We start from the raw sequence: 21,191 nt of genomic DNA on the forward strand, positions 1-21,191 counted from the left end.
ACACCGAGAGCAGAAATGACTCTGCGACAGTAGATTTGTGTTTTCTTACAGTCACATATTTAAAGGTAATAAGGCGTACGAACAATGGAATTACATGTGTTATACGTCTGCAGAAAGGCCGCGGAACGCCCTGTCGGATAGAAGTAAGAACAACGCTTACTTTATGTTGGATACAATGAAAATAGGGAAAAAGCGTTGTCCTTACAATAGCGTCAGTCTTAACAGGGTGATTCATTTCCATAATGGCTGCCCGTGTCACACGCAAACCTATTCACTAGAGGGTCTTGTCTTGTCTCAGCAGCTGTTCTTTCACACGTACCACACCCAAATTGCCAAGCGTTTTTCTTCTTTTTAATAGCAACATTAATTTACAACTGATTAACTGGGGCAGCTTGACACGACATTAGCCTTCGTCATCAAAGTTCTGAGAAAGGCGACATATATATTTCTGGTGGGTTCAGGAATGTCTGGGGTCATGTGTCAATGCGATAAAAACTATGAATAAATGCTAAAATTAATTTAAGGATCTACTGAAAGCACATACCTAGCATATGAAACTATATAAACTTGGGACGTATAAGCCCCATGACTTAAATCTTGGCTAAGAAACTTAAAGCTCTTTATCGAAAATAACAAAAACTATTTCAATCAATCACCACAAGTCTCTTCCCACAACAAATAACGCAAACAATCAAACACATAGACGAGATAAGATACAAATACTGGGAATAATGGAAGGAGGGGATATAAAACACCAAAAAATGAAGGACGCGATCAGAAAGAATACTGTAGAGACTTAAGGCGATGCTCAAGTTAAAACTCAACGCCGACTATACAATGAAAGCCATAAACACATGGGCAGTACCAGTAATCAGATACAGCACAGGTGTATTGGAGTGGACGAAGGCTGAATTCCGCAGCACAGCACCAGAAAACTAGGAAACATATGACAATACACAAAGTACTACACCCAAGAGCGTATACGGACAAACTACATAACATGAAAGCATAGAGGACTGCGCCAACAGAACATGGCAATGTCTGCTGAAGGGAGAACTCAAGAAGGAAAACAGAAGGAATGCTAACTGCGGCAGAAGGAATGCTAATACTGTGGCCACACCAAAGCAATTTACGTACTGTTTGTTAGCTACGCATATTGCAGGCTATTCTTCGCAAAATCCAGGCCATCATTAAGTTTGAGTGACGATCCTCAAGCACAAAAGCGAGAACGTCTACACTGACACGTGGACATGTGCTCGATTGCTAGCGAGGGTGAAGGGTGCATGTTTATATATAATATATATATATATATATATATATATATATATATATATATCTATATATATATCGTATATATATATATATATATGATGTATGTATGTAGTATGTGTGTGTGTGTGTGTGTGTGTATATATATATATAATATATATATATCATCCATTTTCTATCATTTTACCATTTAAAAGGGTAGAAAATATTATTGTAACACCTGCAATATTTTTTTATTTTTTACATTATTTTTACAATTTTTAATCTATTAAATCTTGATATTTATAATCTGTATATACATAGATAAAGTAGTTCTTAATAATTACTTTATAAAATTGTGATTTAAATCATGTATACACACACACACATTATATATATATAATATATATATATATATATATATATAGTATATATATATATATATTATAATATATATATATATATATATTCCCTCCATCTGTGTAAATTTGGAATAATTATCCAAAAAACGTACTTTTTTCATAAAAAAAATCCTCTACATACACTTAAAATTGAACAAAACACTTAAAAACATCATTTTTTTCTATTCAAAAAACACTTATTGAATGGGTATGGTTGATTTCAGTTTGAACTATGTTTTTTTTATTAAGAAAAACGCTATTAAAACTATATAAATTGGTTTTGGATTATCATAAATACAAAATCTTTGAAAAACTGAATTATTTTGCAAAACAAAAAATCATATTTAATATGTATGTTGATTCTGGCATATTTTGTATAATATAAATATTTAAAAATCATCAAAAGTGTCTTGTTTTACTTTAATACAAACTTATATAATTATATTGGTAATTTTGGCATATAAATTAAAAATCTTTGAAAAAATTTAGGTGATTTTTTTTAAACTACGGATTTGTCTGTAAACTGCACATCTAAAATTTTTAGATAAACTGAATGATCTGGTTCCCTCAATTAAATTTACAGTGGAGGAAGAAAGTGAGTCAATGTTACCATTTTTAGATGTGCAAGTTTACAGACAAATACGTAGTTTTAAATTCAATGTATATCGCAAGCCCACTAATATATGTTCGTATGTTCAATTATTACTCTGAGCATCATAGTAAAGTAAAATTATCAATTTTTTCTTCGATGTTTTTGAGGGCCTTACGAATATGCAGTTCTGAGTTTTTAGATGAAGAGATAGGAAAAATATGTGACATAGGTGTAAAACTTCAATATCCGATGTTTTTTTATAGACAAGGCATTAAAAATGGCCAAGGGTACTTTTTATTCAAATAGGGTTAGAGAACCTTTTTCATGCCATAATATGTTGGTTTTACCATACCACAAGAATTTTATGATTTGTCTAAGGTACTTCGATTTTTAATGTAAAATTAGTTTTTAAAAGCTCAAATACGGTTTGTAATATTCTGATAAAGAACTCCCCATTTCATCTACCTGCTGCCTTTATACAATTCCTTGTCAGGGGTGTGATAAGAAATATGTGGCCAAACTGGGAAAGATTTGTCTACAAGATTAAATCAACATAAATATTCAGTTAGAACAGGACAGACTTCTAGTGCCCTTTTTATTCACCTTAGTAATGTTAACCATGCGATTGATTGGACAGAGGCAAAAGAGATTTTATTTTGTAACGATTATATTAGTAGGAAATATAATTGAATCTGCTTTTATAAAAGACATATTCTGGAAAAACTTTTAAATTTGAGCCCTGGGTATGTACAAATTAGACAATCTTATCATAGATAAAATAGTTGAAAGAGTTTTAAAACATTATTCGCTCTAATTTGGATGTATTTTGTCAAGTTCCTTCTTATGTATTTCTTGTGAGTTTTGACATTATCCTTAAAGTTTTTGTACTAGTCAAAATCTATGTATTCTATTGATAATATTGTAGGCAAATCAGTTGATCTTTGTTTATTGGTGTTCTAAGTATGTTGTTACTGCCGTTATTATCGTTACTATTCATAATTGTGAGTTCAGTTGTTTTATAAAAGCGGTTGGGTAATCTGGACGAATGCTGTTTCTGTTTGTAATGGCCTTATTGTACATACATATATAATTCTTTTCCACTTTGCTTTTGTGAGAGCTTTCTTGCTCATAGTTTTTTACGTTTTTGCATTACTTTGTGTCCCGAAGATGTGGTAAATACACGAAAGTACTTGGCACTCTGTCTTTTCTTTTTAAAAATTTTCCCTGTGGCTTTTGCTGATATATATATATATATATTATGTACATATATAGTATAAAAATGAAAAAATTCAGTGATTTTTGTACTTAGAAAAACACCTATTAAAATCATATTGTTGATTTTGACATATTATATAAAAAATAATTGAAAAAAAAATAGTCTTGTATTATTATGTAAAACAAAAAACTATTAAAATTACTATATTGTTGATCCTGGCATATTATAATTGACCTTTGATGTCAATACACAAACTTTATGATATACGGATATTATAAAAATTTCAACACACAAACCAATCTATACATACTAGTACAGGCAAACCCCGGAAAAAATGCCGTCAAAACCCGAAACGTCGCAAGAGAAAAGTATAAAAAAGTGTATATAAAAATGAGAAATGAAGTGATCAGAGCCTTAGCTTAATCCTCTGGGTGTGATCTTTAGTATTTTACTTGTATTATGAACAGTGGCGTGCCCTCCCTAATACCTTCAAATTTGACTTTACATTGTGGCAGCTTAAGATGACGGTGTAAGCTCGGAACCATCCGCCGTAACCCGGAACAACTGGAACAGATTTTTTTTTTTTTTTAATGAATATATTTGGAATGCGGCATAGTACTAAATCATTTTAAGAAATTATTTACTTTATATTGAAACTTTTTAAAAAACAGTTCATACAAGCTTAAGAAGTAATTTTATCACCATTTTTTCACTATTGTGTAAATAATAAGTAAAATTTTAAATTGTAATCTAGGCCTATATAGCCTGGTACCTCTTGGCCTAACCCAAAGACAGGCAGGTTAGGACTATGCGAGGTTAAAAAAAAATGCTATTCTTTTAAGGTGACAAATTAAGCCAACAAATTTAATTAGGGTCAAACATAAAGTGGCTTGGGACTTGTTTAAATTAATAAAAGGGTTGTTTTACAGTTTCTGATTTTGTGAATGGACAAAATATTATAGAAATAAACATAAAAAAACCAAAAAAACCCAAAAATTTAAATTTGCGAGATGACGGTAGGCAAGTTACCGATCAACTAGCGGGTTATAAACTAAGCCTAAAATACCATCGTTTTAAATCAGCCTAGGCTAATTATGACTTACCGGACTCCGAGTGCGAATAAAAACATTTAAAATATATAAATATCTTCCTATTTTAAGATTTTAATCCTGAAAATAACGTAAATAATCCATCACTTTGACATAAGCTATACCTTCGTTTTCAAATCAGCCTAGGCCTAAATCTGATCTTTGTAGGATCCAAATACATACATAAAATATTATAAAATATTAAAATTTATGAAAATATTCAAATTTAAAGCTTTTTAACCTTAAGATATTAATAGTTAATCCACCACATAGGCTTAAGCCCTACCCTCATCTTCAATCAGCCTAGGCCTAAATTTGACATTTCTGTGACCCAAATACGATATATATTATAGAATATATAAATAGATGAAAATATTTAAGTTTTAAAAGTTTTTAAACCTTAAATTATAAAAAAAATCTCACCAAATAGGCTGGACTCATTTTAGCCAAATTAAACATTATTTTATGTATAAATTAATCCTTCAAAAGATAAAATTTAAAAATATATAAAATATATCGACAAAACTTTATGATAGTCAACAAAAACAATATTATAAACATTGACTGCCTTTGAGAATTTTTCTTTATAACGGTCCCTCCATTTTTGGGAAAAATTATTTTTTTTGTTGAAGATTTTCGTATTTTTTCGATTTTTTATGATTTGTGTGATAATCGATAGATGAATAATTAATTATATTTCAGTTTTTCAATGTTGTATCTTGTAATTATGTGGAATATTGGATTATTATTCGTTTTTAGGTTCATTCTTGAGAAAAATGTATTATTTTCGAATTTTTGATGATTTGTTTGATAATTAATAGATGAAATATTAATTACATTCCCAGGTTCTTTAAAAGGTTACGTTTCTCGCTAATTCTATATGGAATGGTGGGTCTTTATAAGGTTTTTAGGGTCTATTTTTGGAAGAAAAAAATTTTCATTGAAGATTCTTCGAATTTTTTTTTTATGATTATTTTTTTTATAATTGATAGATGAATTATTAAATAATATATAAGTTTTTTCAATGTTGTGTCTTGTAATTGTATGGAATTGGGAGCATGGATAGTTTTTTGTTAGGTGTATTTTTGGAGAAAATATGTTTAATTTAAGATTTTCCGTATTTTTTCGAAGTTTTGGTGATTTTTTTGATAATCAATAGAAATTAATTTAAATTTGTTCAAAAATTTACGTCTTGTAATTATATGGAAATATTGGATTATTTATTAGTTTTTTAGGTATTTATATGGAATTATTGGATTATTATTAGTTTTTAGGTTTATATTTTTTTAAATCGTAAGAAAAACTATCTTTTTAGCAATTTTGTTATTTTTCCCCGATATATTACAAAATATCTCGATCTTAATCTTTGCAAAATGCGTGAAATGTATGACTTTCCAATATTAAACTGATGAAATCTGTCTCATAGTGATCTATCGAGATTAAACGATATAAACGGTGTTATGGAGAAATAATAACGTGGAAAAACAGCAATAATAATAATAATAATAAAATTAATCTAATCATAATAATACTAATAATAATAATAATAAATATTTTTAATAATGTGGAATGACAGCGTCTGCTCAGGTCCGATCTGCGCATGCGCGGGAGACACGACACATGTCTGTTGTGGAAACCTCCTTCAGTAAATGAAGATTTGTTAGGTCCAATTCTCCACTTTTATGTCCCAGTCTTCCCTCGGTTCCTGACCGGCCTGGGACGGTCTCCCGTTCAAGAGCTTTCCATTGATATATATCTATTTGCACATTCATTATGCGCATTTAGTCAGTCATTCGTTTTTCCTGATAACTTCGGCTCCAAGTTGGTGCAGGTGAGTATATTATTATTGATTATTATTATTATTTATTATATTGTTGTTATTATTATTATTTAGTGCTTTTGGTTACAGGTACTAATTTATATATATATATATATATATATATATATATATATATATATATGATATCATACTATATATATATATAGTATATATATATATATATAATATATATTATATAATATATATATATATATATATATATATATTTATATATATATATATATATATATATATACATATAAACACATAAGTTGCACATATACATATATATATATATATCTATATATATATATATATATATATATATGTCTATAATGTATGATGTGCACTTACGTATGTTTTGATTCTCTCTCTCTCTCTCTCTCTCTCTCTCCCTCGCTCTCTCTCTCTCTCTCTCGTCTCTCTCTCTCTCTCTCCAGTAGATGTTGTGATGACGTGTTTATTGATCTGTAAATAAAATTCCCTATTTATACCTTACTCATTTCGTAATATGTATAAGTATGCATACTTTATATAGGATATGCTCCAATGGATTCTCCACATAGCAAGTCTCTGCGAATTAATTGTGGCACGTATAGTCCTATACAACAGATCTTGTTGGATCTCAAAAGACATTTCAATTTCAGTGTTTTGATCTCAGGGTTAATTTGTTTATATTTCCCAGAAATATTTAAGCTCTTAGATCATATTTAACTTGGATAGTTTTGAACGGATAACATTAACTCTACACTGCAGGTTCTAAGAGGGTATTCCCCTCCAATAAAGTTAGAGAAATATTGCCATCAGCTAAAGAAGTTGCCCTTAAAAAGCTGACATAAATCTGGACACTCTACATACCTTATAATTACAATGAATCTTTTTCAACTAATCAATAGCTCGAGATATAATGGCGGACGTTGGTGTGCTTGGTAAATGCGCTGGATTTTAAATCAATACTTTATTCTTTGGCCACACGATTTCCAAGGACTCTAGAAACCACAATAGTCTACTACTCTTCTGTGGAGCCATTTCTGCCTCTTTAACTTTGGGTGCATTGCTATAGGTCAGATTCTGTCTGTTTATTCTGAAAGATCATATATTTTTGCAGGTATGCTGAAGGCCACGATGCTGTTAATGGTATGGGTAGTACTGGGGCAGTTTATCAGTACTCCAGAAGCTATTGGCACAGGGGTGTTTGGGAGAGGAACTTCTGCTACTGGAATGTCTTTGAAAGCTGCGTATGTTGACTACATCCACCCAGTCAAGAGCCTGTGTGAGTATATAAGCTCTCTCTCTCTCTCTCTCACTGGGTTCCATTCTCCCCGAGTTTTATAACCGTTTCATTTATGCCTAGGCCTAGAGATGGTAGTAGAGGGGTTATTATATATGTAATGGGGGGATTCCCCCCCCCCCCCCCCCGCACCCCCCCCCCCCCCCCCCCCCCCCCCCCCCCACCTCCCATTATTCATTAGGTAAGCGTGAGACACGAGCGGAAGGCAAACCAACACACAGTTTTACACACACAGCCTCTCTCTCTCTCTCTCCCGGCAATCCCTCTCTCTCTCTCTCTCTCTCTCTCTAGCACCGACACCTCTCTCTCTCTCTACCTCTTTCTCTCCATTCTAACAGGTAAATGAAAATGAGAGAGTTGCGTCATAACATTAACGTTTATTAACAACGAACGAATAAATAAATCAATCAATCAAGTAATCCAGTCTTACAGACTAACTCAAAAACCCCGAATAGTACAATGTCTGATAGTAATCATTAGTCACCAAAAAAGTCTACACCCATCTGGGAACTCTTTGTCCCTCCATTTCCAGAAGTACCAGAATCGTCTGTTTCAAAGATACAGAACACATCCCGGTAAGTACACATAAGTTTAGCAACAAAATCTAAAGATCAGATATTCTTAAAAAGAAATGTCAAACGAGATAATAAGCCAGCCTTCGGCTAAAACACTTCAACACTCACCCAAGCAGCCGGAACACTTAAACACAGTTAATAAAAACTCCCGGCGAACGCCACGGCATCTTGCCTGTGACTTGAAGACCCTTTGTCAAAATCCACCCATAGGCTTGGGTATGACACTTTTAAACAGAAAGAGGCGCACCACGCACATACGAACGCACAGTTCGTTAGCGCCTCACAACACTAGTTGCATCCAGTTTCACAAAGGCACTTCGAGAAGAGTTAATAAAACTCAGTACATTGACTTGTCGAAAGTAAGCATTTTTATCTCACGCCATCCCCAGAAACTCATTCATCAGCTACTCTCAGGTCGTACCTCTGCACTGTTTTTCTCCACAATTCCATAGGTCAACAGAGAACACACAGATAAATATATTATTAATCAAAAAAACCTAGGCCTCACATATACTGATTTGACAAGAGATCTGAGACTGAGATGTGATAAATGACTGAGGGAGAGAGAGTGATAAGGAGTGGGATACAATCTTTTGGTGGGCCCAGCGTTGGGGTGGGGAGGAGGGAACTGGAGAGGTGGGGTGGGAGCTAGATCGGCCGTCCCATTATAGCCTGCACAGCTAAGAAAAGTTTTCCTGTTCCAGGTGATTGTAAGAAGGTCTGCTTCGCCATACCAAATTGCACCAGCGCTTCTGTCTCGGAGGACGCACTGAAATGCAATGTATCCTACAGGCCGTTTGCATGGAACAATCTCGCCCCTTTTTAGTGGCGTCGTGGTCACCTACGTGTGGCCCCGTAAGTAACGAAGAGCTTTCTGTACAGTCATCTTTGAGGTCTATGGCTTACCTCAACCTCCATTCTGTGGCACTAAGAGTAAATGCAAGTTCCAGATGAGGACCTAATTTGATAACTCATCTCCCTAGTTGGGATGGGTCCTCAAATGGGGTCCTTATCTCAGCTAGGTCGATGAGCCCTCAAATTATGAGGGCCTCACCTCAGCCAAGTAATAGGTCTTGAGAATCAAACGTATCTCTCAGACAGCCTGGAGACATGAAGGAGAGCAGTCTGTGAATTGAGAGGAGTGTACCACTTGCAGTGTGAGTGAATTTGGATTGCTATAGTTAGCACCTATGGTGTTTTTGTAGTGCATTTTTGTACCCTAGCTTCACTTAACTCTGGCGATGCACGTTAAAAACCTTTGTTTCTTGGTTTCAGCCGAGTACAAACCCTATGGCGAGCGGTACTACAAAGTGTATGAAGCCTCAGATTATGGAACTGGTAAAAAGAGATGTCTTGATGACATGGGACAGCTGGCCATCCTGGACACTCCGGAGAAGTTCAACGAGGTAACGAAGTACTTGGAATCGAAAGGTGAGATCCTCTGCCTCTCCCTCTCTCTGAACAGTTCTTCTGATTTATTGATTTGTCCAACTGGTGACACAGCAGCATCAGTCTGTCTAATGAGGCTGCAGACAGATCTCCGTGAAAGGGGCTCGAAATATAAATGAAGGTAATTTAGAATCTCCAAGAAGACACTTTTCTACCTAAAAGTCATTTCCAATAAGTTTGGTTATGAGAAATTCAGTGCTCGTGATACTGAATACTGTGGACAAAATGGAAAATCTCTTGCACTGCAAAATGCACGGCCCCCAGTGAGACCGGCGGTCAGGTATTGAACGAATTATCTGTACGGCCGAGAGATTTAGATCAACTATCAACCGGAGTGGAAACCACTGTTTAAGCTTGATGCTTTTGTATAATTAAAAATATTATTGATAAATATAAGCAAATTTGGTCATTGTATAGTCACTCTCTCTATAGTTGATAACAATAAGTATGTTTTATTTTGTGTCCCAGATTATCCTGGTGGATAGCTTCTCTCTTTGTTACGCTTCTTCCATTGCTTAGATTTTACCAGTCTCCCAAAATGAGCCTCATTTGTGCCCCGACGATGCCAGAGCAGTTTGTCTCCTGACTGTCATTTTCCTGCGGTTTTGAGTGTACCAATCGCGTACTGAAACATCGATAATTAATCCACAGGTCTGGAACATTGCATGGATAGGGCCTGTTTATCTACAACCCTGCCGGATCTGAGCCACCCGTCTGGCAGTACAGGGAGGAAGCATCTTTTAATCTTATGTGTGGTGTGTGTGGTTTCTCTCTCTCTACCACACTGTCTCTGAATATATAAACTAATTAATATCATTCTCATTATTGTTTAACAGCTGACGTCAGCTCAACTGGAATCTCGTGGATCTCATGGTCAAGTTGCTTTCGCGTGAACAAATATGGTGGGACCTGGTCGATTAAGAATGCCATTCTCGTGTGCAAAACCCCCTTACAACCCGTCTGCCAAAGGGACTTCTAACGCAGATCACCTATTCCAAGTCTTCAGGGGCTTCTTGTTGAGTTATTTTCAGATTTGTTTTGGTTGCAGCTGTTTCCGTATATCTTTGGTGTTGACTGTTCTCAGATATCTTTGGTTGTGGCTGTTGTTTTTTTTTTTTTTATTTGGCTGTGCATGTTTACAGATATTATTGGATGAGGCTGTTCTCAGATATCTTTGCTTGTGGCTGTTTTCTGACATCTTTGGTTGTTTCTATTCTCAGATATCTTTAGTTGTGGCTGTTTTCAGATAACTTTAGTTGTGACTGTTTTCTGATATTACTTGTTGAGACGGCATCCAGGTTCATTTACTGGGCTGTTTTCAGATATGACTGGTTGAGACAGCTTTCAGATTCTATTTAGTGGGTTATTTTGAGCCTTTACTGCTTTTGGCTATTTTCAGGTGTTATTGGCTGAGGCTGTTTTCAGATAATATTGGCTGAGGCTGTTTCTAGATGTTGTTCATGTAGGCTATTTTCAGTCTTCACTTTTTGGGGCTGTTTTCCATCTTTTTTGTGGCTCTTCAGTTTTACCAGATGTGACCGTTTTTTCAGATTATACTCACTGAGGCTGCTTTCAGATATTGTTGTTGCTGTTTGTGGCTATTTTCAGACACCGCTGTTGTGACATTTACAGATGGTACATTTAAGCTTGAATCTTATTTGTCTGACCATGATTACATTGAAGATAATCATTGTAAGTAGTGGCAGTGCACCAAGTATAATATATTATAAAGCTCACTGTGGATCCCCTTACTTATTTTTTTCTGTGTCACACCCATGGTCTGTGGGCAGGGGCGTTATTTGTACTCAAACTTAGAGTTTCACTCTGGTATTGCAAAACTATTGTCTCGCCTCCCTTCTTTGGAGAAACCATAGTCTGTCTTTGCATGTTTGTGTGTATAGCAATATGTAAACTGTGTTTGTGATTCATAATTATGGTCTTTGCTTTGTAAGGAAGTCTCTGCTAAGGTCTCTCTCAGTTCCAAAGACTTCAGAAGTTAGTGAAGCATCATTTGGTAGGTACCAAACTGAAGTTTGGTTGATATTTGTCTATTCCCCTTCTGTGTAATCTTTGTCTGATGAACTGGCTTTTCAGAGGTTAATGCCATTAAACAATGCTGTCTAAAGCTTGATTACCAGGTAGTACCATGAAGGTGTGGAAACTGTATTAACTAATTTGGGCATCATTTGTAATCTTGCTTGAAGTTGGAAATAAATAGAACTCATAGACATGAATACTTTTTTTCTTAACCACTGCTCTCCTTTGAAAAAAAAAGATGAATTTAGGTTCTGAAGTATAAATTCAGATGGTGCAAATCAAAGAAGAAGACTTGGAGTAGTCTTTGCAGCTCAGACAGACTGATCAACTCAACTTCTGAATCAAAACCTGTTGATGCAATCAAAGCCAATGACTTTGGAGGAAACTAAAGAATACAGTAGAGTTGTTCTTAGGGAGTAGGATCCAAGGCTATGAATTTGTTAGTTTGGACATTCACCGTTGAATACTGTCTGAGGAAATCGGTGAGGTGGAGTTATAAGTATCTCCAGAACTGACAGACATTGCATTTAGAACCCACTAACCAATGTCATAGACTTTTCCTGGAGTGGTAAGATGGGAGTACAGTTAGTGGACAGCTGACCTATTCATAAATTTTGTATGTCTTTGGTCACTCTCCAGTGTTGTTTTTACTTGAGTATCCTTGGGGAGAAAATCTTAAGTGATAACTTTAGAAGAATATTTTGATTTGTAAAGTCAGTCTTTTGGCCAGTGATATAGCGACACTTTCGATTCGATTAATATACTCAGCTTTCTGTGAGTAATCTATTTAAACAGTCATTTTCTTAGCTAAGTTATTCATTTTATCTTTATATGGTAGTGGTATTGGTTACTGTCCCACACTAGGCCAACCCCATCTCCATAAACTTTCTCCCACCCCTGCCTCCCCATCCCAACCCCACATCTCCACTTTCCAGTTCAAAAAAGGCAAATTTCATTTGTATTCAAAGAGGAAGTCAAAACTGACCCCAGTTGATGGTAGGACCTGAATGACAAATGTTGACTGACGGTGGATATTTCAGCTCTGGGCAAAATGCCATTCATTCTGAACAGGAAGCGCTAGGTAGTTTTTAAATGAGTTTGTTCATACCTACACACACACACACACACACACCTCGCACTCACACACACATTGCCTGAAAGCAGGCAACGTCATGGAAGCTATATGCAACAAAGTTCATCCAAAAACGAACAGGTTAGGATGAATGACACAGTGACCCCAACACTTGTTCCTCTACAAGAACCCTTTATCTTGTGGAAATTCTTTATTGATATTCATGAAATGCCAATATGCCACTTCTTGAGTCATGTTTCAAGAAGAAGAAACATGACTCAAGAGATGCATCTTGCATTCTGAGAAGTTCGTTTACCTCTAACCCACCTTCTGGAGTCAGGCAGTGCAAGTTGGGGAAAGGATGAGGAAGTATTGGAGGCTCGCTTAGTATGCCGTAGGTCTGAGAGCTAGAGAGAGAGAGAGAGAGAGAGATAGAACGATAGAGAATGGGAGAGAGCTATTATTATTATTATTATTATCACTCAGGAGATGAACCCTATTCATACGGAACAAGCCCACCAAAAGAAGCACTTACTTGAAGTTCTAGCTTCCAAAGAGTACGGTATTCATTTGAGATAGAGAGATACCTACACAATTGTAAAAGTTCTCATTACTCAAGTCTTATCAATCCATATCATTTTCAGTCTCAAATTCCATGTCTTCAAACAACCTTGACCTTGTAATTACATGTGAACGTGTAGCCTGTGGCTTAGAAGGATCCTCCCTAAGTCAGGATAGGACCATTTTTAGTTGTGGATACCTTGGCAGTCAAGTTCAATGGGTCTTGGACATTTTTTGCCTGATAAGTGACCAAGAATACCCCATCTCCTTAATTTTTTGCCAAAATAGATCAGTGCAAATCAATTATCTAATGCAGGATAATCATCTGGATAAAGAATTATTGCTAGGTAATCAGGAGGATAAGCAATAGGTCCCTGAGAATAACTGCTCTTTTTATTAGCCACAATTCACAGAGAGAAAAAAATATATAGATATTCTTCTTCAACAAAGAACTTCTTGGCCATCACTTGATCGGGCACTCCTGCATGTGCTTGTGCAAGCAAGCAACTGACTCTGCTTCTTGACTTTAAACGCGCAGAAACTTACAGTTAGAAACAATACGAAAATAACGCTTTCTTTCCCCACACTGAAACATGATAATACCTTTAGATCACTGGACATGAAAATGCATAACTTAATAATGGCTCAACCAAACTCTTACCCGAGCAACTGGCATATGCTTCGAAGAGAACTTGATGTGTTGTACGTTTGAACTTTTGTGTAATGGTCAAGTACCAGTCACAATGTTTCCTTGACTTCAGGGCAGACCTTCTGATGGCATATGCTCAACAGAAGCTATGGAAGCATGAATTCTAGTCAGAGACTAGTTAAACATACTGTCTCGAGTCGTATGACGAATGACTTATACTCTCGTACTTTACAGAAACATTATTTGACATCTTGTAAATCTTGACATTAATGTAATGTCAAGCACAAACTTATCAAGAACTGGCAAAATAGAAATCATTCCTAGACTTGGAACAAACTGGGGTGGCACAGACTTGCGAGAGACCTTGAACAGTCATCTTGTACAGTCAAACGCAACAGTTAAACACAGTTATGTCAAGTGTTGGTGAAAATCACTTTTCTTGACTCCGGAAACCATCCCGGATGCTTTTCTTGCACTCTCCCAAGGGACATTTTCAATAACGAGTTGAAGAAGTAGACTAGGCCGGGTATCAAGAATGCGAAGTGCAAGAAGGCTCGCATGACCCAGTACTGGACAGTATGCTTCAGACTCATGTTCCTGACGAACAGCGGCACAGACAATCCTAACGTGTCGGCTAGGAACCGGAACATCGCCGGGTAGGACAATCCGGGCACCATCATGTTGATTCCGTCCATCAAGGAGGAGGACATGTGCTCGTTGTTCCAGTTGGATCTCGAGAGGCTGGGAATAATGACAAACTTCTCCACTTCCTTGCACAGGGCCTTTGTTTCCGCAGCCGTGCCCTTGCAGAAGTTGTACTTGTCCTCGATGCCCAGGAGCCAGCCGATCCCTCTCCAGAAGTGGACAAAGCCCTCCAAGTCTTCTTCGGTTGCTCGCCACGCCCCCATGCGGTTCGGGTAGACCAGAATGATGCCGAGGAAGCAGTACTGAGTCAAGGCCATGTCCCACTGGCTGATGTAGAGCGGTGGGTTGTCGTGGGACTCAAGGCAGAGGCCTTTCTTGGCCTGCATCTGTAGATCCTGACGGAGGGATGGACTGAAGGGACACTTGGGTTCGGTGTGTCCTTTCTCCCTAACATTGGCCCCCTGGACTTGATCGTAGTTCTCTGATGAGTTGAAGATGTCTGCCGATTTCTTGTGAATGTTCCTGACGTGGAGGATATCTTTGTGAGCCTTGTCGTTAGGGTCCCAAACATCACCGGAGAACCACGTGATGATGTGCAGTATTGTTGAGACGTAACGCCGCAGGGCACGGGTTGGCGTGTCGGATTTCTCCGTGTAAATCAGAGGCCTCAGTATTCTGCTGAGAGAAAATGCCATGAGAAGTGACAGCAGATCAGAGAAGAAGATGCAGAAGAGGAACTTCTGGTAGAACTTCCGTCCTCTGTCGAAGAGCTCGCGGTCGAGCCATTCGGGCTGTACTGGCGGATTACGGGAGTCTCCCGGTTCATTCAGGCCCTCGAGAAGTTCGTTCAGTCTGGGTGATGCTTCCTCTGCATTGCAGTCCATGAAGGAAGAGGCTTCCTGTAAGGTATAACCATTGCAAATAGCCTTCATGCCCTTACTGCTGTGATTATCAGTACCGCAGTCATTATTATTGTTACACATGATATATTCCTCGGTGTTGCCAAATTGCTCGCTGCCATTGCAAGAGGAATTCCTCAGTCTGTTCCAGCAACCCTGACCAGAGAATGCAAGTCCATTGTCTCCAATGTCCTTGTGGGTAAATCTGGCAAGAACCGAACACTCGGGGCTACCGATACCCTTGTGGTGTAGCCTTGACAGCACCGGGCACTCGGTTGAACCAATCTCACAGTCTTCACTGCCAGTTGAACAGAACATCTTCATTGTCCCTGGAAATAAAAACTTGGTTTGAGAAAATAGATAATGCATCGGTGGGCTGACATGATGTAAATAGTAGATTGAACTGCATTAGATCATTTACCAATGATGGATGTCAAGGCTAGTCTTCAGAAATTAAATGTATGAATAAGATTTAATAATAAATACACAAGACAATGTTTATGGGTTTGCTGACATAATCTAAACAGTAGATTATTACAACTGATTTCTCAGAGAAATATTTAAACAAGGCGTGATGCGACCTCCAGCTTACTTGGGATGCCTGCAAGATTTTCCCCTTGTGCAGAGGTCGAGTAAACATTATATTCCTAACTGAACGTAAATTAAAATTTGCTAAAATCCTACAGTCAAGTAGAGCGTTGTTTCACCAACGAAAATCTAAATAAATACGCTACATTTTATTATAAATGATTCTGTACTGTTTAATCCACATTATATATATTTTGCAATTTTATTCTAATACACAAATCATAAATATCTTATCCTGAAATTCCTGTATATCTGACTGGACGCGAAACACCTTTTTCAAAACACAACAATTAATCCCAGAGTTAAGTTTTTATGAAATAGCTGTAAACAAAGACCACTGACGCATTCGTTCGACAAACTGAATTCCCATTTCACATTACACACCAGATGAAAACTTTAAAGGTACTAGATTTTTTTTTTTTTTTTTTTTAACTCTACGAAGAGGCATCACACTATCGTCCCAAGACTTGGTGGAATCAGGTCATTGACCTCGGCTTTCGTTCAAAAGGAATGTTAAGTCTCTCTCTCTCTCTCTCTCTCTCTCTCTCTCGTGGGCTATTTTTTTTTTGCTTGCTCGTTTGTTTCCTTTGTTGCTATGCAGAGAGAAAGAGAGAGAGAGAGAGAGACAGGCCGAGACAGGTAGATAGATAGATAAATAGGGAGATAAAGAGACCGCTAGATAGATAGCGAGAGAGACAGAGACAGAGATAGAAAGATAGAGAGAGAGACAGAGAGAGATAGATAGATAGATAAAGAGAGAGACAGAGAGAGAGAGATAAATAGAAAGAAAGACAGACAGATAGAAAGAGACAAATAGCTAGATAGAGTAAGAGACAGATGGATAGATAGACAGCTAGATAGAGAGAGATAGAGATAGATAGATAGAGAGAGATGAGAGAACATACAATGAGTATATATATATACTATATATATATATATATATATAATAATATATATATATATACATATATTAATATATATATATATATATAATTATATATATATACATATATATAAATATATTATATATCTAGATATATATATATATATAGATATATATATTATATAATATATATCATTATAAACAAATACCACCAGTAAACCAAACCAATGTCGGGTCTGTTCTATGCTTGAATGGGTGACCACGAACAAGTACCCAATTGATATATTTGAAGGAGAATTTGGAGATCGAAAGACGGAGTGTTGTTCCCGTAGAGTTTTTTTTTTTTTTTTTTTTTTTTTTTTTTTTTTTTTTTTTTTTTTTTTTTTTTTTTTTTTTTTTTTTTTTTTTTTTTTTTTTTACATAAGCAAAAAGTGTAATGTCCTAAGAGATAAATTTTATAAATAATAAATATTAGATGAATGACATCTGGGCCTCGAAGCATAAACAACAAACAAGCAAAGCAAAGAAGGAAAAGAAAGCAAGCAAAGAAAGTGGCTGAATCAATATCATATGCTCTTTGGACCCTAAGTGGAGACACACACATTCCTGGAGTGGTAAAATGGCGCGTGCGAGACGAAGAAGAAGCCATGCACTGCACTAATGAGAAGTCTATTAAGGCAGGTCATGGTTTTGTTTGTAAGCAGATTCATGTGGAGAGAGAGAGAGAGAGAGAGACCTAAATCCTAGTCCCCAAGTCATCGGCAAAAGCTTGGACTGGCCAAAGATATTTTCGAATTTGTATTAAATTGACTTGCAAAGGCTTAATGGGAGTGGTTCTAGGTGGGGGTCTTGCGACCTCATTCCCCCTGAGGTCATTTCTGATTGGAGGGTCAGGTCTTGTGGGGGGGGGGGTTCCCTAGACACACCCCCTCCTCCCCACCCTACCTTGAAGGAAAGTGAATGAGACCTTGGAAAGTTCGTGTCAAGAGGTACTTATAAACCAAGGAAACTTATGGCAATTCCAGTGACCTGTCTGTGTAGCATTGCAAGGTTGCAAATGTATTGAAGGAAGAGGTGCCTAGTCATTTAATGTCTCCTTATCCTTACACAGACAAAAATAAATGAGTGAACAGGCAGACAATTGCATCATATCAGAGAGATCAACTTCAAAGATAAGTGGGAATTTTTGAGAGAAAGAGAGAGAGAGAGAGAGAGAGAGAGAGAGAGAGAGAGAGAGAGATTTTGGAATGAGGTAGCTAGGTCTCCACCCTGACGACTGTTTGAAAGGGATATTTTGGGCCGACCACCCTTCCAAGAAGTGACCGGACTACTATACCTAGAGTGACTGGTCTCCAAGGAGTATATGCGAGATTTGATAGCTTACCTGGTGTTGCTGAGAGTTAAAGGAACCAGATGTTTATATTTGAGCTTTTAATGCAAAATACAAATATTGCCATATGACATGATGACATTTTAATATCCTATATCCCATAACTAAACGATCTAACTGACTCCCCTGAGGAGGAACACAAGTCCTCTATGAGGACACGGAAGATCCTCCCCAGTTCATGTCTTGGTGTGCGAAGGTGTCTAGACATAAGGACAGCTTTCCTCCTATAATCTATACCTGTATAATTAGTCTATATAATTCCTAATGCCACTATCCTCAGAGGATTTCTACAGCTCCTGTAGGCAAAAAGCTGCAGAAGACATGGAGTGGTAGGTTACAACTTACGGACTGGCCCCAGAAATCTTCCAAAATTGCCAAATTTTAACTTCTTTTTTTTGTAGCAAAGGGTACCTCTTAGTCTATAATTTTCAGCCACATCCTCAGAGGTTGCACAGCTCTGAAGGCAGAAAACTGCAGAAGACATGGAGCGGTAGGCTACGATGTAACTTCCCCAGAAACTGCCATTGATATTTTTAAAGTTTTTTTTTTTTTATCAGCAAAGGGTACCTCTTGTCAAATATAATTTCTCATGCAGATTCTGTGCAGTGCACTATCTTGCAGAGATTGCTACCAGCTCCTGAGGCAGAAAACTGCAGAAAACATGGAGTGGTAGGCTACAGATTGTAGACTTGCCCCAGAAATCTGCCAAAATTGACAAATTTTAACGTGTTTTTTTTTTTTTTTTTTTTAATCAGCAAAAGGGTACTTCCGGTTTTCCTGGTCAAGAGAACTGATTAGTAGTCAGCCAAGCTTTCTGCAGCTCCCTAATGCCTCCCAACTGAAGACCTGAAACAGTACAACTCATAGACTACCCAAGAATTCTGCCAAAATTGCCAAAATTTGAGCAAAAGGTATATACTTCAATTTCTCCCCCAAAACCCACCAGTTAATGTACGACCATTATCTGCTCAAGGATACTGATTGTGTAGCAGCCAATAGCAAGGAAAGTAACAAGGTACACAGGAGCTTGAAAATACACTTCGTAATATGTGGTTTCTATAAATGTCTAGGCTGAGTTTGAACAGGCAGGCTGCATGTCTGTGCATAAAAGCAAAACACAACAGTATTGATGCCTAGTCTTGATCATTTTGTCTGATGCCTTGTGTATGTTTCAAGAAAACGATATATATATATATATATATATATATATATATATATATATATATACATAATATATATAACTTTCAACAGTAAACTTTCAGCAGTAATTTTTCCCATAAAAATATGATTATTTGTTCTGAGAAGTTTCCATATATCAGACACACTTGTACTGCCTACACGGAATTGCAGAAGAATTCTCAACAGCACAGAGAGAGAAAGAGAGAGAGAGAGAGAGGAGAGAGAGAGAGAGAGAGAGAGAATACATTCATTCCAAAACCAATTCAAACTCGTCCATTCATTTACATGAATCCCTGTTGGTTTGATGGCCGAATAATTTTTAGAACACCTCTGTACAAGACTTGTGTCTTGTTTGTTCCTGTTCAAAACTAAACTTTTTTTTCATGCTTATAAAAGGAAGACAATAATTGTCAATCGTTAAACACAGCAAAAAACAATAATGAATCCTTTGCTCTTACCTTCAAATAGCCCAGTCCACTTGTCGGACCAGAAAAAAAAACCACAAAAATTATCCTTCAAACACTCGACAAAGTTCTCTATTTCTAATCGGTCTGTATTCCTCACATCACTCACGATCCATGCCCTTCGCCTCGTCCTCGTCCTGCCTAGAACGTTGAACCTTGTCCTGGTATACTGACAAGTAACCAGGAGGGAATTACAACAGCAGCAGCGACGTGCGTCGCTCTCCACGTCTGCGACACAAATGAACGCGGTTGTCGGGTTGTGGACGAGGTACCCTACCCTACTGCCAATGTTTTTCTGTCTGACTCTGACCGTCCCCGGCAGAGCCCGGTTGGGAGGGGGTGGACTTTCCACGAGCTCTTCCCCGCCTCCCCTTACCCAGCACAGCAGCTAGCTTGAGTCCTTCGAACAATGTAGCACGGAGGGCCTTCCACGAGCCACCACCGGACAGGGAGAGAGAGAGAGAGAGAGAGAGAGTGAGGAGAGAGTGAGAGAGAGAGAGAGAAGGACGTCGTCCACGTGCTGGTGTTCACCGCTGGCGCTGAGTATCCGTGAGGTAGGTCGGGGACTTGGCAATCTCTGAAAATAAACAACTTTTTTCTTGTTTGTTTGCTTGTGTTTGTTTGCTTGTTTGTTTGTTTGTTTCTCCCCTGGTTGAAGGCCATCTCTCTCTCTCTCTCTCTCTCTCTCTCTCTCTCTTCCTGAGAGTGCTTTCCTTTATAAGTTTTGTATGCCATGCATCCCATGAACTTAAAGTTTAGATACCTACCCCTCTTCAAAACACACTCTGTCTCTTGTGTGTGTGTGTGTGTGTCCTTTTTCATCCACCTACACAAGCCCTGACCTTGATCTTTTATTTCCAATACAATTGATTTCCCATTTCAATCATTTTGACGCAAAAGCAGCAGCTATCTCTTTGAAGTCCTTTGCTACGTGTTGCACAGAGGCCGGTCCATGTAAGGTTTCTTTAAATTGGTGTTTTTGCAACATTGTTGCAGCAGCAGCGGCGGCGGCGGCCAAAGCTTTGCAAGAAGTCACTACAGCGTGGGGGGGTCAAGGTCGGTCGGTTTAAGGTATACTGAATGACCCAATGTTATTATACAACTGACCTGTTTTTCCACAAGGGGTCCTGTTCTCTTCTGAAGAG

The 21,191-nt window shown here is 37.3% G+C and overlaps 1 protein-coding gene and 1 long non-coding RNA gene across 3 annotated transcripts in view; one reads left to right on the top strand and one right to left on the bottom strand.

Annotated features, from left to right (window-relative positions):
- Window positions 1-13,724: 13,724 nt before the first annotated feature.
- Window positions 13,725-20,329, bottom strand: LOC135204809 (uncharacterized). The gene is made up of 2 exons (XM_064234995.1): window positions 20,041-20,329; window positions 13,725-15,871 (listed from the first exon to the last, which is right to left on the bottom strand). The coding sequence occupies exon 2, from the start codon at window positions 15,864-15,866 to the stop codon at window positions 14,412-14,414; it is 1,455 nt and encodes a 484-aa protein (XP_064091065.1). The 5' UTR covers window positions 15,867-15,871; window positions 20,041-20,329; the 3' UTR covers window positions 13,725-14,411.
- A 157-nt stretch (window positions 20,330-20,486) lies between these two features.
- LOC135204811 (uncharacterized) overlaps window positions 20,487-21,191 on the top strand; it is a 90,177-nt gene continuing 89,472 nt past the window's right edge. For both annotated transcript variants that reach the window (XR_010312345.1, XR_010312346.1), the window contains exon 1: window positions 20,487-20,600. This is a non-coding gene — a long non-coding RNA (uncharacterized LOC135204811). The remainder of the gene's footprint in view (window positions 20,601-21,191) is intronic.

The sequence above is a fragment of the Macrobrachium nipponense genome, chromosome 47 (genome assembly GCF_015104395.2).
Source record: "Macrobrachium nipponense isolate FS-2020 chromosome 47, ASM1510439v2, whole genome shotgun sequence".
Classification (NCBI taxonomy): domain Eukaryota; kingdom Metazoa; phylum Arthropoda; class Malacostraca; order Decapoda; family Palaemonidae; genus Macrobrachium; species Macrobrachium nipponense.

What these genes read in the sequence shown, in the direction of transcription:
- LOC135204809 (XM_064234995.1), bottom strand. Translation starts at nt 15,866, where the DNA reads ATGAAGATGTTCTGTTCAACTGGCAGTGAAGACTGTGAGATTGGTTCA.